The sequence below is a fragment of the Marmota marmota genome, unplaced genomic scaffold (assembly GCF_001458135.2).
Source record: "Marmota marmota marmota unplaced genomic scaffold, marMar, whole genome shotgun sequence".
Lineage (NCBI taxonomy): Eukaryota > Metazoa > Chordata > Mammalia > Rodentia > Sciuridae > Marmota > Marmota marmota.
Genome location: NW_026000026.1, coordinates 365301 through 380393, shown reverse-complemented (window position 1 = coordinate 380393; position 15093 = coordinate 365301). Strand labels below are relative to the sequence as shown.

General features: G+C 44.3%; 2 protein-coding genes across 2 annotated transcripts in view; one reads left to right on the top strand and one right to left on the bottom strand.

The window, feature by feature from the left end:
- Positions 1 to 15093, top strand: part of Prpf6 (pre-mRNA processing factor 6) — a 64508-nt gene that overhangs the window by 40480 nt on the left and 8935 nt on the right. Inside the window, exons 10-11 of the mRNA XM_048811920.1 lie at positions 9697 to 9819; positions 13658 to 13779. Coding sequence (XP_048667877.1) covers positions 9697 to 9819; positions 13658 to 13779 — 245 coding nt within the window. The remainder of the gene's footprint in view (positions 1 to 9696; positions 9820 to 13657; positions 13780 to 15093) is intronic.
- LOC107135893 (ubiquitin-like protein ATG12) lies at positions 2854 to 4632 on the bottom strand. Its single transcript, XM_015478043.2, has one exon. The coding sequence runs from the start codon at positions 4627 to 4629 to the stop codon at positions 4207 to 4209; it is 423 nt and encodes a 140-aa protein (XP_015333529.1). The 5' UTR covers positions 4630 to 4632; the 3' UTR covers positions 2854 to 4206.

Sequence of the window (15093 nt, the reverse complement as noted above, 5' to 3'; positions counted from 1 at the left end):
CTCCAAAGTAGATGGGACTACTGTGTGCCCCTTTCCTTGAGGCCTTGTTACTTTTTTTTTTTTTATTCTAAGATGCAGGGTTGGGGTTATGGCTCAATGGTATTGTGCTTACCTAGCATGTCAAAGCCCTGGGTTCAATCCCCAGCACTGCAAAAAAAAAAAAGAAAGAAAGAAAGAAAAAGAAAAACTCAGGTGCAAGACCTCAGATTGTATGCCTCTCTGAACTTAACCCTTCAGCCCAGGCTCCTTTGGTCCTGCAACCTTGTTGCTGCTGTTTCTGAGACTTTCTGTGCTTCTCTGTGTGCAGGTCTCCAGCAGGTGTAATTTTCTCCTGCCTGCATTTAATGTTTGTTTAGTGTAGGTCTGCCTACGGAAATTTTTTCTGCTTTTGTGTGTCTGGAAACAGTCTTTATTGCACCTTTGTCTTTGAAGGATATTCATGGTTGGTGTAGAAGTCAGGGTGATACCTCTTTCTCCAGTGCTTCAAGGATGCATCTCACTGTCTTCTCAGCTACACTATTCCAGTGAGCAGTGTGTTGTTGTCTTGTTTTAAATTCTGGCAGTGTTTAAGATTTTTTCCATCTGATTTTGATTGTGACAGGCCTTAGTGTAGTGTTCTTCATGTTTCTTATGCTTGAAGTTCATCAAGCATTTCCCAGATTAAGGTATGATTAATATTGGATAAAATTCACTCTTTTACAGTGTATAAATCAAGTCAGCTGTGGTGGCACATCTCTAATCTTGTGAGAAATAGAAAGTTTGGTGGTCCATTTTCAGAATATAGCATTTAACTTTAGTTGGATCTAGTTATAACCATTTTAATTACTAGTCCTTATCTTTGTTATCCCAATTTTAAAATTAGCTAATCATGTAGATTGTACCTACCCCTGAGCTCCTCCAAGCAGCACTGTGTCGGGGATGAAAGCTGCCCACCAGGTTCCATTCATGCTCTTCTAGCAGGAGTAAATGCCTTGCCCACCCACTTTCAAGTGTCTGATTTCTTTTTTTGGGGGGGGGAGGGGGTAGGAGCACCAGGGATTGAACTTAGGGGCACGTTACCACTGAGCCACATCCCTAGCCCTATTTTGTATTTTAATTTAGAGAGAAGGTCTCACTGAGTTGCTTGGCACCTTTTTTGCTGAGGCTGGCTTTGAACTCACAATCTTCCTATCTCAGCCTCCCAAGCCACTGGGATTACAGGCGTGCACCCTATGCCCAGCACATGTCTGATTTCTTGTGACACCTTGGTATTTCTAACAATCCCAGTGACTCAGGTGACTGAGGCAGAAGGACCACAAGTTCAAGGGAAGCCTGGGGGACTTAGTAAGACCCTGTATCAAAATAAAATAAGAAAGGTGGTGGGGCTTGTAGCTTAGTGGTAGAGTACTTGCCTAGCATGAGTGATTTCCAGCACCCAAAAAAAGGGGGGTGGGGAGCACTGGGGTAGGATGCCCCTGGGTTCAATTCACAGCACCACAAAATAAATAAAGTATACTGTTGGGCAGTTTTTAGTATGTTCCTGGCTTTTCAGCCCTCACTGTAATCTTGATATTCTCCTGTTACTAGTGAGGAGATGCTGTGCCCATCAGCCAGCCATCCCTGATTCCCTGCCCTCCCTAAGCAAGCTCTTTTTTTTCCTCTGAAGACTTGGTTTTCTACCTTTTCCCTTTCTACTTTCCTCTCTCTGGAAATTAGAGGTAAATGGAGTATACAGTGTATGGTCTTCTGAAACTTGGCTTTCACTTGGTATGGGACTTCCATGTTGTACTATAGATGTACTGAAATCGTTTACCTTTTATCTTATTATTATTTTTATTTTTTATAACCAAAGATTGAACCCAGAAGTGCTTAACCACTGAGCTACATCCCCAGCCCTTTATTTTTTGCTTAGAGACAGGTTCTCGTTAAGTTGCTTAGTGTCTTACTAAGTTGCTGAGGCTGGCTTTGAACTTGTGATTCTCCTACCTCGGCCTCCTAAGCTACTGGGATTACAGGCATGTGCCACTGCACCCAGCTTTTTCACCTTTAAAATTTTTACCTTTTTAAATTGGATTGTTTCAGTTGTTACTGTTGTCTGCTGTTTTATTACTATGTTGTATCGAGTGGTTTTTTTTTTTTTGAGGGTGGGTATCAGTGATTGAATTCAGGGACACTTGACTACTGAACCACATCCCCAGCCTTATTTTGTATTTTATTTAGAGACAGGGTCTCACTGAGTTGCTTGGCATCTCACTTTTGCTGAGGCTGGCTTTGAACTCACAATCTTCCTGTTTCAGGCTCCCAAGCCGCTTGGATTACAGGTGTGCACCATCGTGGTGCTGGGGATTGAACCCAGGGCCTTGTGAATGCTAGGCAAGTGCTTACCACTGAGCCGCATTGAAGCCCTAAGTTCTTTATGTATATTCTGGATATAAATCCCTTATCAGATAGATGATATACAAATGCTTTCTCACATTCTGTGTGTTGTCTTTTCACTTTCTTGACTATATTGCATATAGCATAAATGTTTTTAATTTTTTTTTTTTTTTTTTTTTTTAGCTAATCTTAGTTTAATAGACTACTGTTATTTGGATTAAAAAAATAATTACACTGATGTTAAAAATTTCAAACTCAAAATATTTTTCATTGTTGAGGCAGTTTCTATTTGAAACATCAACAGCAAAAATAACGCATAAATTCTATTTACACATGTAATCTAGTCCTTCCTTGAGTGAGCTATAAGTAGACAAAACTACAGAACATATCTTTTTTATATCTAACCCAATTGACTTGAAAATTTATTTCCATCTTTCAACATATATACACATTTCTTATAATTTTGTACAACTTAACCTGTCAATAATTTTCCACTGCTATTAGCCATATTCATTTATTATAAAGGGTCATTGGTATAAGGGAAATCAAGAATTCACATTCTTAGGCAGAAAATGAGAACTGAACAGCAATTTCTTCACTGTAAAGTGAATTGTTATTTAGCATATCCTCATGCTAATATGTGGCTGAACCCTAGCCATAAAGTACACTCTGGGATTTAAAGGATGTAAGTGTAGCTCAAGTACTTTCATAAAAATCACATTCTTCCTACCATATTATCTTTGAAAACAAACACTTGAAATTATAGTACATGTCACAAAACCTGTTTGAACATTCTATTCCATTTATGGAATGGCTTTAAATATTATGCATGATAAATAAAGTACAGAAGAAAAAAAAGTTAAATCTCACTTTAAGCAATGAACAGTCTAACCACATCAGTAAAAATGGTACTCTTTTAGTCATGGCATGACATACACATAAAATTTGAGGCTATTTTACAATTATTCTTTGAATACTTTCAATCTGAATATGAAGTATACAATGATTTTAGGTTTACTCAGCAAGTTCTTTGAACATTGTTTAAATAAGTGATAAAGCAGCACAACACTGGGACTCAATCTTGATAGTACCAAAAAAAAAAAAAAACCTGTAAAACTCATTTGTCTAGAATTTGTAAAATTGTTTCTGTTTCCTAGCATAATTAAATTGTGATTATTTTCTCAAATTCTTCCAGTTTGTCAACATACTTGCTTTCTTGGCTACATATTGGCCAGAAATTAACAAGAAAAGTCTTATTTCCTTTCACCTGGCAAAGATGTAGAACCAGATTAACCAAACCCTTTTTATCAGCTGGACTGCCCTCTAATGGACTATGTAAGGTATTTAGCTAAGAGGTCAATGCGACTTGGTTTGTCAAGGTAATTCAACAGAAAAAATTTAAACCTCTTATACCCCTAACTGACGTTTCCTGAATGAGTTAAAAAGAAATAGAAAAACCTATTAGTAAATTAATTTTTATCATGAAAGAAATCAGCAGAGTGCCAGTTCTATAAGTCAACAATTTCAATCATTTTGAAAACTGGTAATGAAAGTTCATGTAGTTTCAATCTTTTCAATCTTGGAGGCAGATCTGAAACAATGGTAGTAATAGGCAGGAGTAACAGGCATACTGTGATGTCAATCTTTTATGAAGACTTGTGTATTAACACAAATCATATTTTTGTTAGTCTATTCACTCTACAGATGTTTTCTTATGTATAAATATGAGTTTCAGTAGACACATGCTGAGTAGTTGATATCTGTTAAGTCTCGTCACAGCATAAGAACTTTATGGAGCCGTTTCCTCTGTGAAAACATCATCTTGAGTATCAAGCTGTTTTTCTCTGTGGCTCATCCCCAGGCCTGAGATTTGCAGTAATGTAGGACCAGTTTACCATCACTGCCAAAACACTCATAGAGGGTTCCGACTTCCTGGTCTGGGGAAGGAGCAAAGGACTGATTCACATAAATAAACAACTGTTCTGAGGCCACAAGTTTAAGGAACTTCTTGATGAAGTCAATGAGTCCTTGGATGGTTCGGGTTCGCTCTACAGCCCACTTCTTTGTTTTCATTATAGGGGTGTCTCCCACAGCCTTCAGTAGGATGTCAATTTTTTTCTTGGTGTCGCCTGAAGGCTCCTCTGTCCCCGGCGAGACTGCCGCAGAAGAAGGGGGCTCTGGAGTGGCTGTTTCTGGGGAGACATCCGTAAGTCCTTCACCGCCAGCAGCAGCAGTTGAAGGGAGTTGCAACACCGACTCAGGCTCCTCCGCCATATTGCACGGTGGAAAGCGAGAGCGGAAGTGGCAATGTTTTTAATTTTGCTTGTTAAAATTATACATCAAATTGATCTTCTTTTTGTGATCATGCTTCAGGTGTCATATCAGAATTTTACCCTGACTCAGTGCTGTTAACATTTGCTCCTGTATTTTTTGAAGTTTCATTGTTTAGGACTGTGGCTGTTTTTTTTTTTTTTTTAAACCTTTATTTTATTTTATTTATTTTTATGTGTGATGCTGAGGATGGAACCCAGGGCCTGGCACATGCTAGGCGAGCTCTCTACCACTGAGCCACAACCCCAGCCCCAGGGGCTGGTTTTAAGTTAGTGCTTGCACATGATATGAGGTGGGGACTCACCTCATTCTTTGGTGTGTGCACATCTAGTTGTCCCAGCACCACTGATTCTTCTTACCCCTCTGAATGGTCTTGGCTTGTTGAAAATCTGTGGATCGTCATTGTGAGGGTTCGTTCTGGACTTGGATCTTCTATGCTGGTCTGCATGTCTTTCTGCAGTACCACACTGTTCTGACAAATGCAGCTGTATCTGTTTTGAAGTTGGGAAGTGTTAGTCCTGTCTTCTCCTTTTCCAAACAGTTTTGACTATGCTTACTTCTTTGTAAGTAAATTCTATATGAATTTTAGGATCTGCCAAAAAAACAGCTGGCATTTTGATAGGGCATCGATTCAATTTGATCAATTTGAGGAATGTTGTCATCTTAATATTTAGTTGTCTTATCTGTGTGGGTGAGATATCTTCTATTTTTTTAGGTCTTTAAAATTTTTCAGCAGTGTTTCAGTATGCAAATCTTGCACTTCTTTTGTTAAACTCATTTCTAAGTGTTTTACTTTTGTTGCAGTACTGGGTATTAAGCCCAGGTCTTTGTGTGTGCCAACTCCACCCCTGAGCCCTATTTTATTATTTTTGGTTGCTATTTTAAGTGGAATTATTTTTAAGTTTTATTTTCAAGTTGTTGATAATGTGTGTGCATGTGCACCATACTGATAGTTTAAAGCAGGGGCACTTTACCACTGAGCAACATACTCAACCTCTTTTTTTTTTTTTTTTTCTTAATTTTGAGACAGAGTCTCACTAAGTTGCTTAGGGCTTCACTAAGTTGCTGAGACTAAAAAAACTTGAACTTGCAATCCTCCTGCCTCAACCTCTCATCTTGCTGGGATTATAGGCATGCACCACCATGCCCAGCCCCAGTTCTCCCTCCCCCCTCCCCTCTCTCCCTTTCTTTCTTTCTAACTCAGGGGTACTCAATCACTGAGCCATATCCCCAGCCTTTATTATATTTTATTTAGAGATAGGGTCTCACTGAGTTTCTTAGGGCCTGGCTAAATTGCCGAGGCCGGCTTTGAACTCATGATCCTCCTACCTTAGTCTCCCAAGCTGCTGGGATTATAGGTGTGTGCCACCAAACCCGTCTAGTTTCTCTATTTCTTTAAGATCACTTACCTTTTTTTTCGATAGTGTCTAACCTACTCTTTATTTCTTAAGGTGTATTTTTCATCTTGGATCTTTTGGTGTCCATTTCTAGAAATTTAGTTTTAGTCTTTTCTTTCATGTCTCTGCCTGATTCTGGACACATGGAGCGTAGTCACAGTGCATGTTTCAGCATCCTTGTCTGCTGCTTCTGACAGCTGTCATATGGCTTACTTTTGATGGATCTTCCCCTTCTTGTTGTGGAATTACGCACGCCTGGTTTGTTGCTAAATATTGTGAGGCTGACCTTGCTGGATCCTAGACATATTTACATTTCTTGAAATAGTCTAGAGCTTGGTGTTGGAGTGCAGCTTTATCACTGGGAGTGACTTTGATTCTTCAGGTTTTGCTTTTACGTGTTGTAATTCAGGATCCAAGGGGTATTTAGCCTTGGGCTGATTGCCCCACCAAGCCTGGACCTCTCTGTGTCTTCTCCCAGTGCTTTATGCCTCTTGAGATATTTTAGTGTGGCTGGGTACAGTAGGCACTGGTTGGGGCCCTGTGTGTGGTCCCAGGGTTGCTCTTGTTAATCCTTCCAGTGGTTCTTTTTGGATGGTGGTGCCCTGATTAGACTCATGGGTTCTCCCTACAGGGCAGAGCTCTGGGATTCTGCTGTGTATCCTAATATTTGGTACTGGATGCTCTGTCCTCCCTGTTTTCCCTGGACTCTCCACCACCTCTGCTCAGGGAGTCCCTTTGATCTGTGGCCTAGAAATTCCCAGACAGTGGGCTTGGGCACCATGCAGCACCCTCAGCCTTTTCCTGTGTCTCAGTCCTCACCACGTGTGGCTCCAGCCACTGCTTCTATGTTTTGTCCTGGTTGTCTGCTTGTGTTGGGAGAGGGTCTACCTACGCTAACAGTTGCAGTGCTTTCCCAGCCCCAGGGCACCATGAGGGCTGGTTCTGGCCCTCCTGAGGGCTCACTCTGCCAGTTCTGTGAGGTCCTCATTGCAGTCCTGGTGGTGGTGGTACATGGAGCCGAGCCAAGCCAGGGTTCCCCAGTCCCCCTCTGGTGCACTTCCTTGGCCAACAGTGAGTCCCATTTGCTCTACTAGCTTGCGTTCTCTACCTGGCTGAGAAGAATGCTATATAAGGTGAGGGAGAACCCTGAGCCTGTGCCAGGGTGCAGGGAAACTTGGCCTGAGCTTGGCTGTGCATGTCCTACTCTCCTCACTGGCTGCCTTTCCTACCCAGTCATTTTGGGTCGCTGTGTTTCCACAGTGCCCTGCAGGGAGTACTGTGACATCCAGGTGACTTGCCTCCTGAGCAGTGGTCACCATTACCAACTTCCTACTATGTGCCAGACTTTAATTGCTTGTTGTATTGTGATATCTGACCCTTTCTTCACCCTTCAAGTGCAGCTTCTAGGCACCATACTCCTAAAAATCTTAGAGATGCCACTTATGGTCATCCCTGACCTGAGCCAGGGGGCTTTCTTTCACAAATGCTGTGTGCACCCTTCTCTTCCTTGGTTTTTCTTTTTGTCTTGCTGGACCTTCCTCCACCACCTTTGTTGGTTTCCCTTTTCTTTTCAGTTTATAATAAGTGCTGGCAGTTTAGTCCTTAGCCCTTTTCTAGACTTTTCTGTGCTTGCCCATTGCTTGGAATGTTGTTTAGTGCCAGGAGCCCTCAGGTGTGCTGTCACCTGTCAGGGTACATGTGGGGGTGACTCCTGCGGCTTTCTACTTGCAAGCCATGTTGTGAAAGTGTGCTGTGCACACAGGGACATGCTTGTTAGGTGGACCCCTAGAAGTGGAGGTGCAGGTCAAGTGCATTATGCTTTATTTTGATGGAGGGTGTGAAGTTGCTAGCTGTAGAGGTCATTGTGTGTGCGGAGTAGTGTGAGGTATGTACCTGCATTCACCAAGTGAGCCAGCCAGCACACACCTCAGTGTTACTCATCCCAAAAAGATGCTAAAATTCTCATCAGAGTGAGAATGGTCAGGCATGGTGGCACATGCCTGTAATCCCAGTGGCTCAGGAGGCTGAGGCAGGAAGATCCTAAGTTTAAAGCCAGCCTTGGCAACTTGGTGAGGCCCTAAGCAATTCAGCGAGACCCTGTCTCCAAAAAAATATAAAAGAGGGATGGGGATATGGCTCAGTGATAAGTGCCCCTGGGTTCAATCCCCAGTAGTTTAAAAAAAAAAAAGTAAGATTGACTTTGGATTTCTTTTCCAGTTGTTTAAATTTGTTTTCGTTTTTATTTTTTGGTGTCTATGTCCTTTGCAGTGTTTCTTTATTGAATCAAGGATTTTTTTCTTTTTCTTTTTTTGTGGTACTAGGGATTGAGCCTAGGGATGCTCTGACACTGAGCTACATCCTCAGCCAGCACCTACATCTTGAGTTGCAGCCTTTTTTAATGTGACAGGGTTTCACTGTTGCTGCATCAATGTTCTGTTTTTTAATTAATATGAAGGTACTTATTTTATCATCTCAAATCTTCAGTCATCATTTTTGTGTCTCCTGCTATGAAGCTTGGTTGGTTTCTTTCTGCACATCCTAAGATCTGCTTTCTTTGGGTTGGGGTTGTGGCTCAGCGCTAGAGGGCTAGCCTTACACGTGCGATCCTCGGCACCACATAAAAACAAATAAAAGAGGGCTGGGGATGTGGCTCAAGCGGTAGCGCGATGCGAGCGGCCCAGGTTTGATCCTCAGCACCACGTACAACAAAGATGTTGTTTCTGCCGAAAACTAAAAGAAAAAAAAAAAGATTAAAAATTAAAATTCTCTCTCTCTCTCTCTCTCTCTTTAAAAAAAAAAAAAAAGAAAGAAAGAAAAATAAGGGCTTGTGTCCAACTACAACTAAAAAATAAATATTAAAAAAAAAAAAAAAAAAAGATTTGCTTTCCTGAAGCAGGAGTTCTTTTCTGATGTTGGTCTACCTGGTAGAAGGCTCTGTGATTGGTTGCCCCTGCCCCCTGGGTGTTCTGTCACACCCCCTATGCACCTGGCTCCCTGCCAGTCATATTTGCCTGGCTGGGTCCAAACATTTCCTTCTTTTGCCTTGAGTTCCAGCCCAACAAATACAGTTATTTTGAACTTGTCTTTCACTCTTCCTACTTTGAAAGTTTCCTTAGTATAGGAAACCTATAGCCACTGAATGGCCTAATATAATTGCTTGTGCATAGTAAGTGCTCACTTAAAGTTCATTGCATGGATGAGTATGCTTGCATTCAGTCATTTCGGTATTTATTTATTTTTTAAATATTTTTTATTAGTTCTAATTAGTTGCTCATGGCATTTGAATGCATTTTGACACATTGTACATACATGAAGTATAACTTCTCATTTGTCTGGTTGTACATGATATAGAGTTCCACAGATGTATGTAATCATATATGCACACAGGGTAATAATTTCCAATTCATTCTACTATCATTCCTACCCCCACACCTCATTCAGTATTTATTGTATGGTAGGTGGCAAGGACAGGTGCTTAGGAAACAGGGCAGACGTGGTGTTTAGTCAGAGCCCTGAGCTATGCCTTGTGACACCACCGCCCAGCAATAACGTGCTCCTTTTCAGGCGATTTGACTTCAAAATTAAAAAAACAGAATTTCTGTGACTTTTTCAGGATGCTGAGGAGTGCGACAGGGCAGGGAGCGTGGCCACCTGCCAGGCAGTCATGCGCGCTGTGATTGGAATCGGGATCGAGGAAGAAGATCGGAAGCACACCTGGATGGAAGACGCTGACAGTGTGAGTGTGGCCTGCAGGTGTTTGTACAAGACCTGGAGCCTCTGAGAGTGACATCAGGCCCTAGGACTAGTAGGCAGTTCCAAAAGTCTTTTTGACATTCTCATCGTAGATGTAGTTGCAGTTGAACGGGAGGATTTCCTGTGAACCTGAATTTCTGTGAAGAGCGTTTCTGTGTGTATGGGTGGGAGGCACTGGGGATTGAACCCAAGGGCCCTCTACCATCAAGCAACATCCCCAGCCCTTTTTATTTTGGGATAGGGTCTCATTGATTTGCTGCCTGGCCTGGAATTTGCATCCACCTGCCTCAGACTCCTGAGTTTCTGGGATCACAGGTGAAGAGCTAATGAGGCTAAGTGGCTAAGGAACCCAGTGTGTCACCTAGTGTCACACAGCAGGTGGCAGCATGTTGGACGCAGTGCCCTTAGCTGACTACCTCAGTGACATCAGGTGCTTCTCATTCCCTGGTTTCTGCTGCATGTTTCATTTCAAAACATTCCAAATACAGAGTTTTGCCTCCTTTGGGATTATTTTCCTCAGAACAAGTTTCCAGAAGAAAGATCATAGGGCCAAATTGATAAGCGTGTTTAAGGCCAGCCTTAGCAAGACCCTGTCTCAGAATAAAATAAAAAGTGGTAGAGCATCCCTGGGTTTAATTCTCAGTAGTAACAACAACAACAACAACAACAACAAAAAAAAAAAAAATATATATATATATATATATATAAAGTATTAATACAGACTTGGCCCTCTGTTTTTAGCTTTTCATTCGGAAATAATAATATCAGATGTACTTTAATGTTACAAAACTGCAAAGAGTTCTTCCATGCCCCTCGCCTCACTCCCCCAAGTTACCACTCTGCCAGTGTGCCTTGATCTCCTCATTCAGGGGCACACGCCTGCACTGTGCTGCTGCTCCTGAACTGCTAGGGAAGCTTGTGCAGATGTGCAGTCCTTTGCTCCTCAACACTGTGGCACAGCACAGCATGTGTGCTGTTGCCTACCCTATAGACCTGGCTCATATCTCACCAGGCAAAAGAAAGAGGCAACTATGTTCTGCTTAGAACTGTTCAGGGCCATGTGCTCAGGCCAGTCTGGAGCAGGCCTGGTCTGTCTGTGTGTTTCAAGTCTGAATCTTGATTACAGGCTGCAGTGTCATAGGTCCTTCTTTGACCTGGGTCTCTGCACTATTTGCTCATGGCTGGGTTGAGATCCTGTGCCTGGCAGGGACGTCAGGTCTCCTTGTGGTCACTGACCAGCTGGTTCAGGGGATGGTGCCAGGTCTCTCCTCTCTGTGGCTGCTCTTTTTTCCTTTGGGACTAGTAAGCATTTGTGAGGAGAAACCTTGAGACTGTGTGAATACCCTGTTCTCCCCAGACTTTGACCCATTATTTTCAGGAGCTGATAATGGCAATTTTGGCCAAATCATTTGTTTCTATGTAGTGTTTGCCAGATAATCAATTTGGCTGGGTGTGGGTTGGCGGGAGAGGACAGTTCTGGGGATTGAATTCAGGGTGACTCTTCCACTGAGCTATATCCCCTACTTCTTTAAAACACATTTTTATTTTGAGAGTGTCTAAGTTGCCCAGGCTGGTCTGGAACTTGAGATCCTCCTGCCTTAGCTTCCCCGGTTACTGGGATCACAGGTGTGTGCCACAGCCCAGGCAAATAATTGGTTTCCTAAATACTATTTGTTGTACATGTTGTGAGCTGCTGCTATGTAGTCATGGAGAGCAGCTTCCCACACTTTGCTATATGAGTGCTTATCCCTTTCCATCTGGGCAGGCTAAGGACTTTTCCCCAGCCTGTGGGGTCATGCTCCAAGGCCGGCATCTCTGAAGCCTCTGAGCCTGTATTTTCAGGTCCCAGTGTGGCATGACCCAGAGCACAGGCAGTGGCTTGTTGACCTGCATATGGAAGTTGAAACCTAGGTTAGTGGTGATGGTCTTTCAGAAGATTTTTTATCATGTTGGAGCTGTGGTTGCAGGTCAGTGATAGGGCGTGTGCATGTACCAAGCATTGCCTTTGATCCCAGCACCAAATAAATAATAAATAAAGTATAAAGACTAATTTAATCCGAGCACAATGCCTGTAATCAAAGTGACCCAGGAGGCTGAGGCAGGAGGATTGCAAGTTCCAAGGCTGGCAGTAATTTAGTGCCAAAATAAATTAGAAAGGGCTGGGGATGTAGTTCAGTGGTTAAGCATCCCTATGTTCAAAAAAAGACTAATTTAACAAACTTTTGTAGTCTCTGTATTGAGTGAAAATTCCTTGGTTAAATGAAAGAATCCAGTACCTGGTGTCCAGCCCTCTTTATTCTGGACATAGAGTCATAATGCTTTCCCCCTTTATCCTTCTCCTTATGGCTTTTGACCACTTCAGAGGCCCTTGGTGGATGTCACTGCAGGTGATGCCTATCTTGACTAGAGTAAGTACAGTTACTTTTCAACACTTTGTGATGTAAGAGTCAGAACTGAAGTTTCTCTTGTACTAGAAGTAGGGAGTGTTCTCTAGTGTCCTCCCCACCCTGGGACTGGCTCATCCACCCCAAGACCCTGGACACCTAATTGATCCTGTGGGGTGTCCCAGCCGTTCTGCAGACAGTTGTAAGATCAGACAAGGAGCCGGGCACAGTGGCACATGCCTGTAATCCCAGCGGCTGGAGAGGCTGAGGCAGGAGGATCGCGAGTTTAAAGCCAGCCTTAGCAGTGGTGAGGTACTAAGCAATTCAGTGAGACCCTGTCTCTAAATAAAATACAAAATAGGGCTGGGGATGTGGCTCACTTGTTGAGTACTCCTGACTTCAATCCCCGGTACCTCTCACACCCCCTCCCCGCCAAGATCAGACAAGGTGGTGGAGGATGTGAAAGCCTTGTCATTGGCCCCATCTGCTTTGGACAGCAGTCACAGGGGAGACAGGGGAGACAGGCTTACTCTGTCCATGTCTGACACAGCATGCAAGGCAGGTCTCTCCCTGATTTCTGTGGAGGTTGAGTCAGAGGGAGACTCCATGACAGAGGAGGTCACACCTGCTCCTTGTCCCCTCCCATTTCCACACACTGAGTGTCCTTTCTCTGGAAGGGCAGCTGTCCATCTGGGAAGGGATCTTGTATGGCCAGGTACCTCCCCTGTGGCATTTTGGCATTCATGGCTGAAAAACTTTGTCCTTGTCCCTTCTCCCTAGTGGCCTTTTACTCACCTCCAGATTTTAATCCCTTCTTGGTACAAGGGTTCCTTGCATGTCTGCATGGTATGGAAGGCAGTGATTTCTCTTGGGGATGGTTCCCGTGGTCCTGTGTGCAGTTGCTGGAGGACAGATGTCTGCGCCTGTGCAGTGAGTCTGGTTGTCACGGCCACAGCGGCAGATGCATTCAGCTGGCTGCTGGGTACTCTGTCACTGCAGGTGATGGCTAGGCTCTCACTCAGTTCTGTTGTTTGAATCTACCCAAGAAAGAAAACCTCCTGAGCGTGGGAATACCTGGAAGCAGGCTGCACAGTGGTTCTGTTGGAGTGGGAGCTTTCCTTCCTCTTCCCTCTCATCGTTGTCTTCAGGTTTTCGGTGTCACTTTTATAAAGGAAAATATTTACCTTAATCTTAAAAAAGGAAACTAATGCTGGAGATGTGCAGCTATGGCGCGTGCGTGTGCCACATGGTGACTGGTGCCCTCATAGGCAGCTCCCAGCTGGCTTCAGCGCTAGTGTCCATCTCTGCTGTCCCTCTCAGATCACATTTCTGACTAGTTGGCCTGCTATGGACTTTCTAGCAGATGTCATCTAGAATCTGGAGAATCATGGAGGCCTGGCAGGTGTCAGCACCCTCATGTCCATCTCTCTGTTCTAGTGTGTGGCCCACAATGCCCTGGAGTGCGCACGGGCCATCTACGCCTACGCCCTGCAAGTGTTCCCCAGCAAAAAGAGCGTATGGCTGCGAGCTGCATACTTCGAGAAAAACCATGGCACCAGGTACGAGGTGATCCACCTGCCCCTGGCACTGACTGAACCCCTGGCTCTTCTCTGTATGGCACTGGAGACCCATGAGTGCTTCCTTTTGGGTGAGGGGCCTGATGGGGGTGGTGTGTGTGATGAGGACAGGAGCTTTATGGGACTTTGCAGTTGGACTGATTTTTATGGTTCCATCTGAAATAGGATCATAGAGTTGAGAAACCAAGGCTTGGAGGAGGCTTGTCCTGAGGTGCTGTCTGGAAGCTGAAGCCAGCACCGTTGGTGCAGCAGTGGTGCAGCTGTGTCTCGTCCACGCAGGCTGTTTTCACTTAAGCTGTGCTGGCTCTGGGTTTGGGCTGGTTTGTGCTCAGAGGAGGTCCTTGACAATTTTCTTTAATTGTACTCTTTAATTAAAAAAACCTTTTGGGTCTGCCTTATTGCCTGGAAGTGCTGATTAAGTTAGGCATCGCAGTTTCTTGTTTTAAATGGGGTAGTGCTCCAGGGCATCAGGCTCATGTCCCCAGGGACCCTCCATCCATCTCTTCCTGGGGCCTCTGCCCCGGTGCTGGGTGGGTTGTGCTTGGCTGGCTCAGTAAAGTTGCAATGCAAGGGCTCAGCCCTTGTTTCTTCTCTGTTCTGGCATTGTTGAGTGTCAGTCTCTTCAGGGCCCTTTCCTGTACTGCTGGAGCTCCCTCCCAGCACTGCCAGCTGTTTTGGTGTTTCAGAGTTAACCCCTTCAGGGCCATGGGACATTTTGAAATGATCCTGATGACTCACATTGTAGGTCACCTGGGCAGGGTAGTTGTGGGCTGAGACCCCTTGGCCCCCATGGCCTGAGCATACACAGCTGCCCGCTTGGTGCTCAGGTGCACTTGGTCCTCCAGGTCCACTGCCCCAAGGCCGAGGTGCTGTGGCTTATGGGCACCAAGTCCAATGGGCTTCAGGGGCTTTTTCCAGGGTGTCCAATCAGAAGGATGGGAGGGCAGTGATGCTGGGGTGGGAGTTCTAGTGGGGCATGGCCTTGCCCTCAGGCCTCACACAGTGTGGCTTTGTATGTTTACTGTGACCTGCTGCTGAACCCCGCAGGGGTCATTGGTAAAGGGGATGTGATCCAGAGGCAGCAGACCAAGGAGAGGTACTCAGTGCTAGAAGTGTTCTTGTTCAGGAGGCACCTAAAAATCACTTTTTTGTAATAAGGCCAGAAGAGTAGACTCTTGTCAGTGAATCCAGCGTGTCCTCCTGTTCGAGGTAAAAGGCCTTCCCTGTCACCTGACGGGGAGTTATCACTGCCTCCAGGCCACACACTGTAAAAGGCCCTGCTGTTCAAACAATGCA

Excerpts from the sequence above, each read along its gene's own strand:
- LOC107135893 (XM_015478043.2), bottom strand. The coding sequence starts at position 4,629 with ATGGCGGAGGAGCCTGAGTCGGTGTTGCAACTCCCTTCAACTGCTGCT.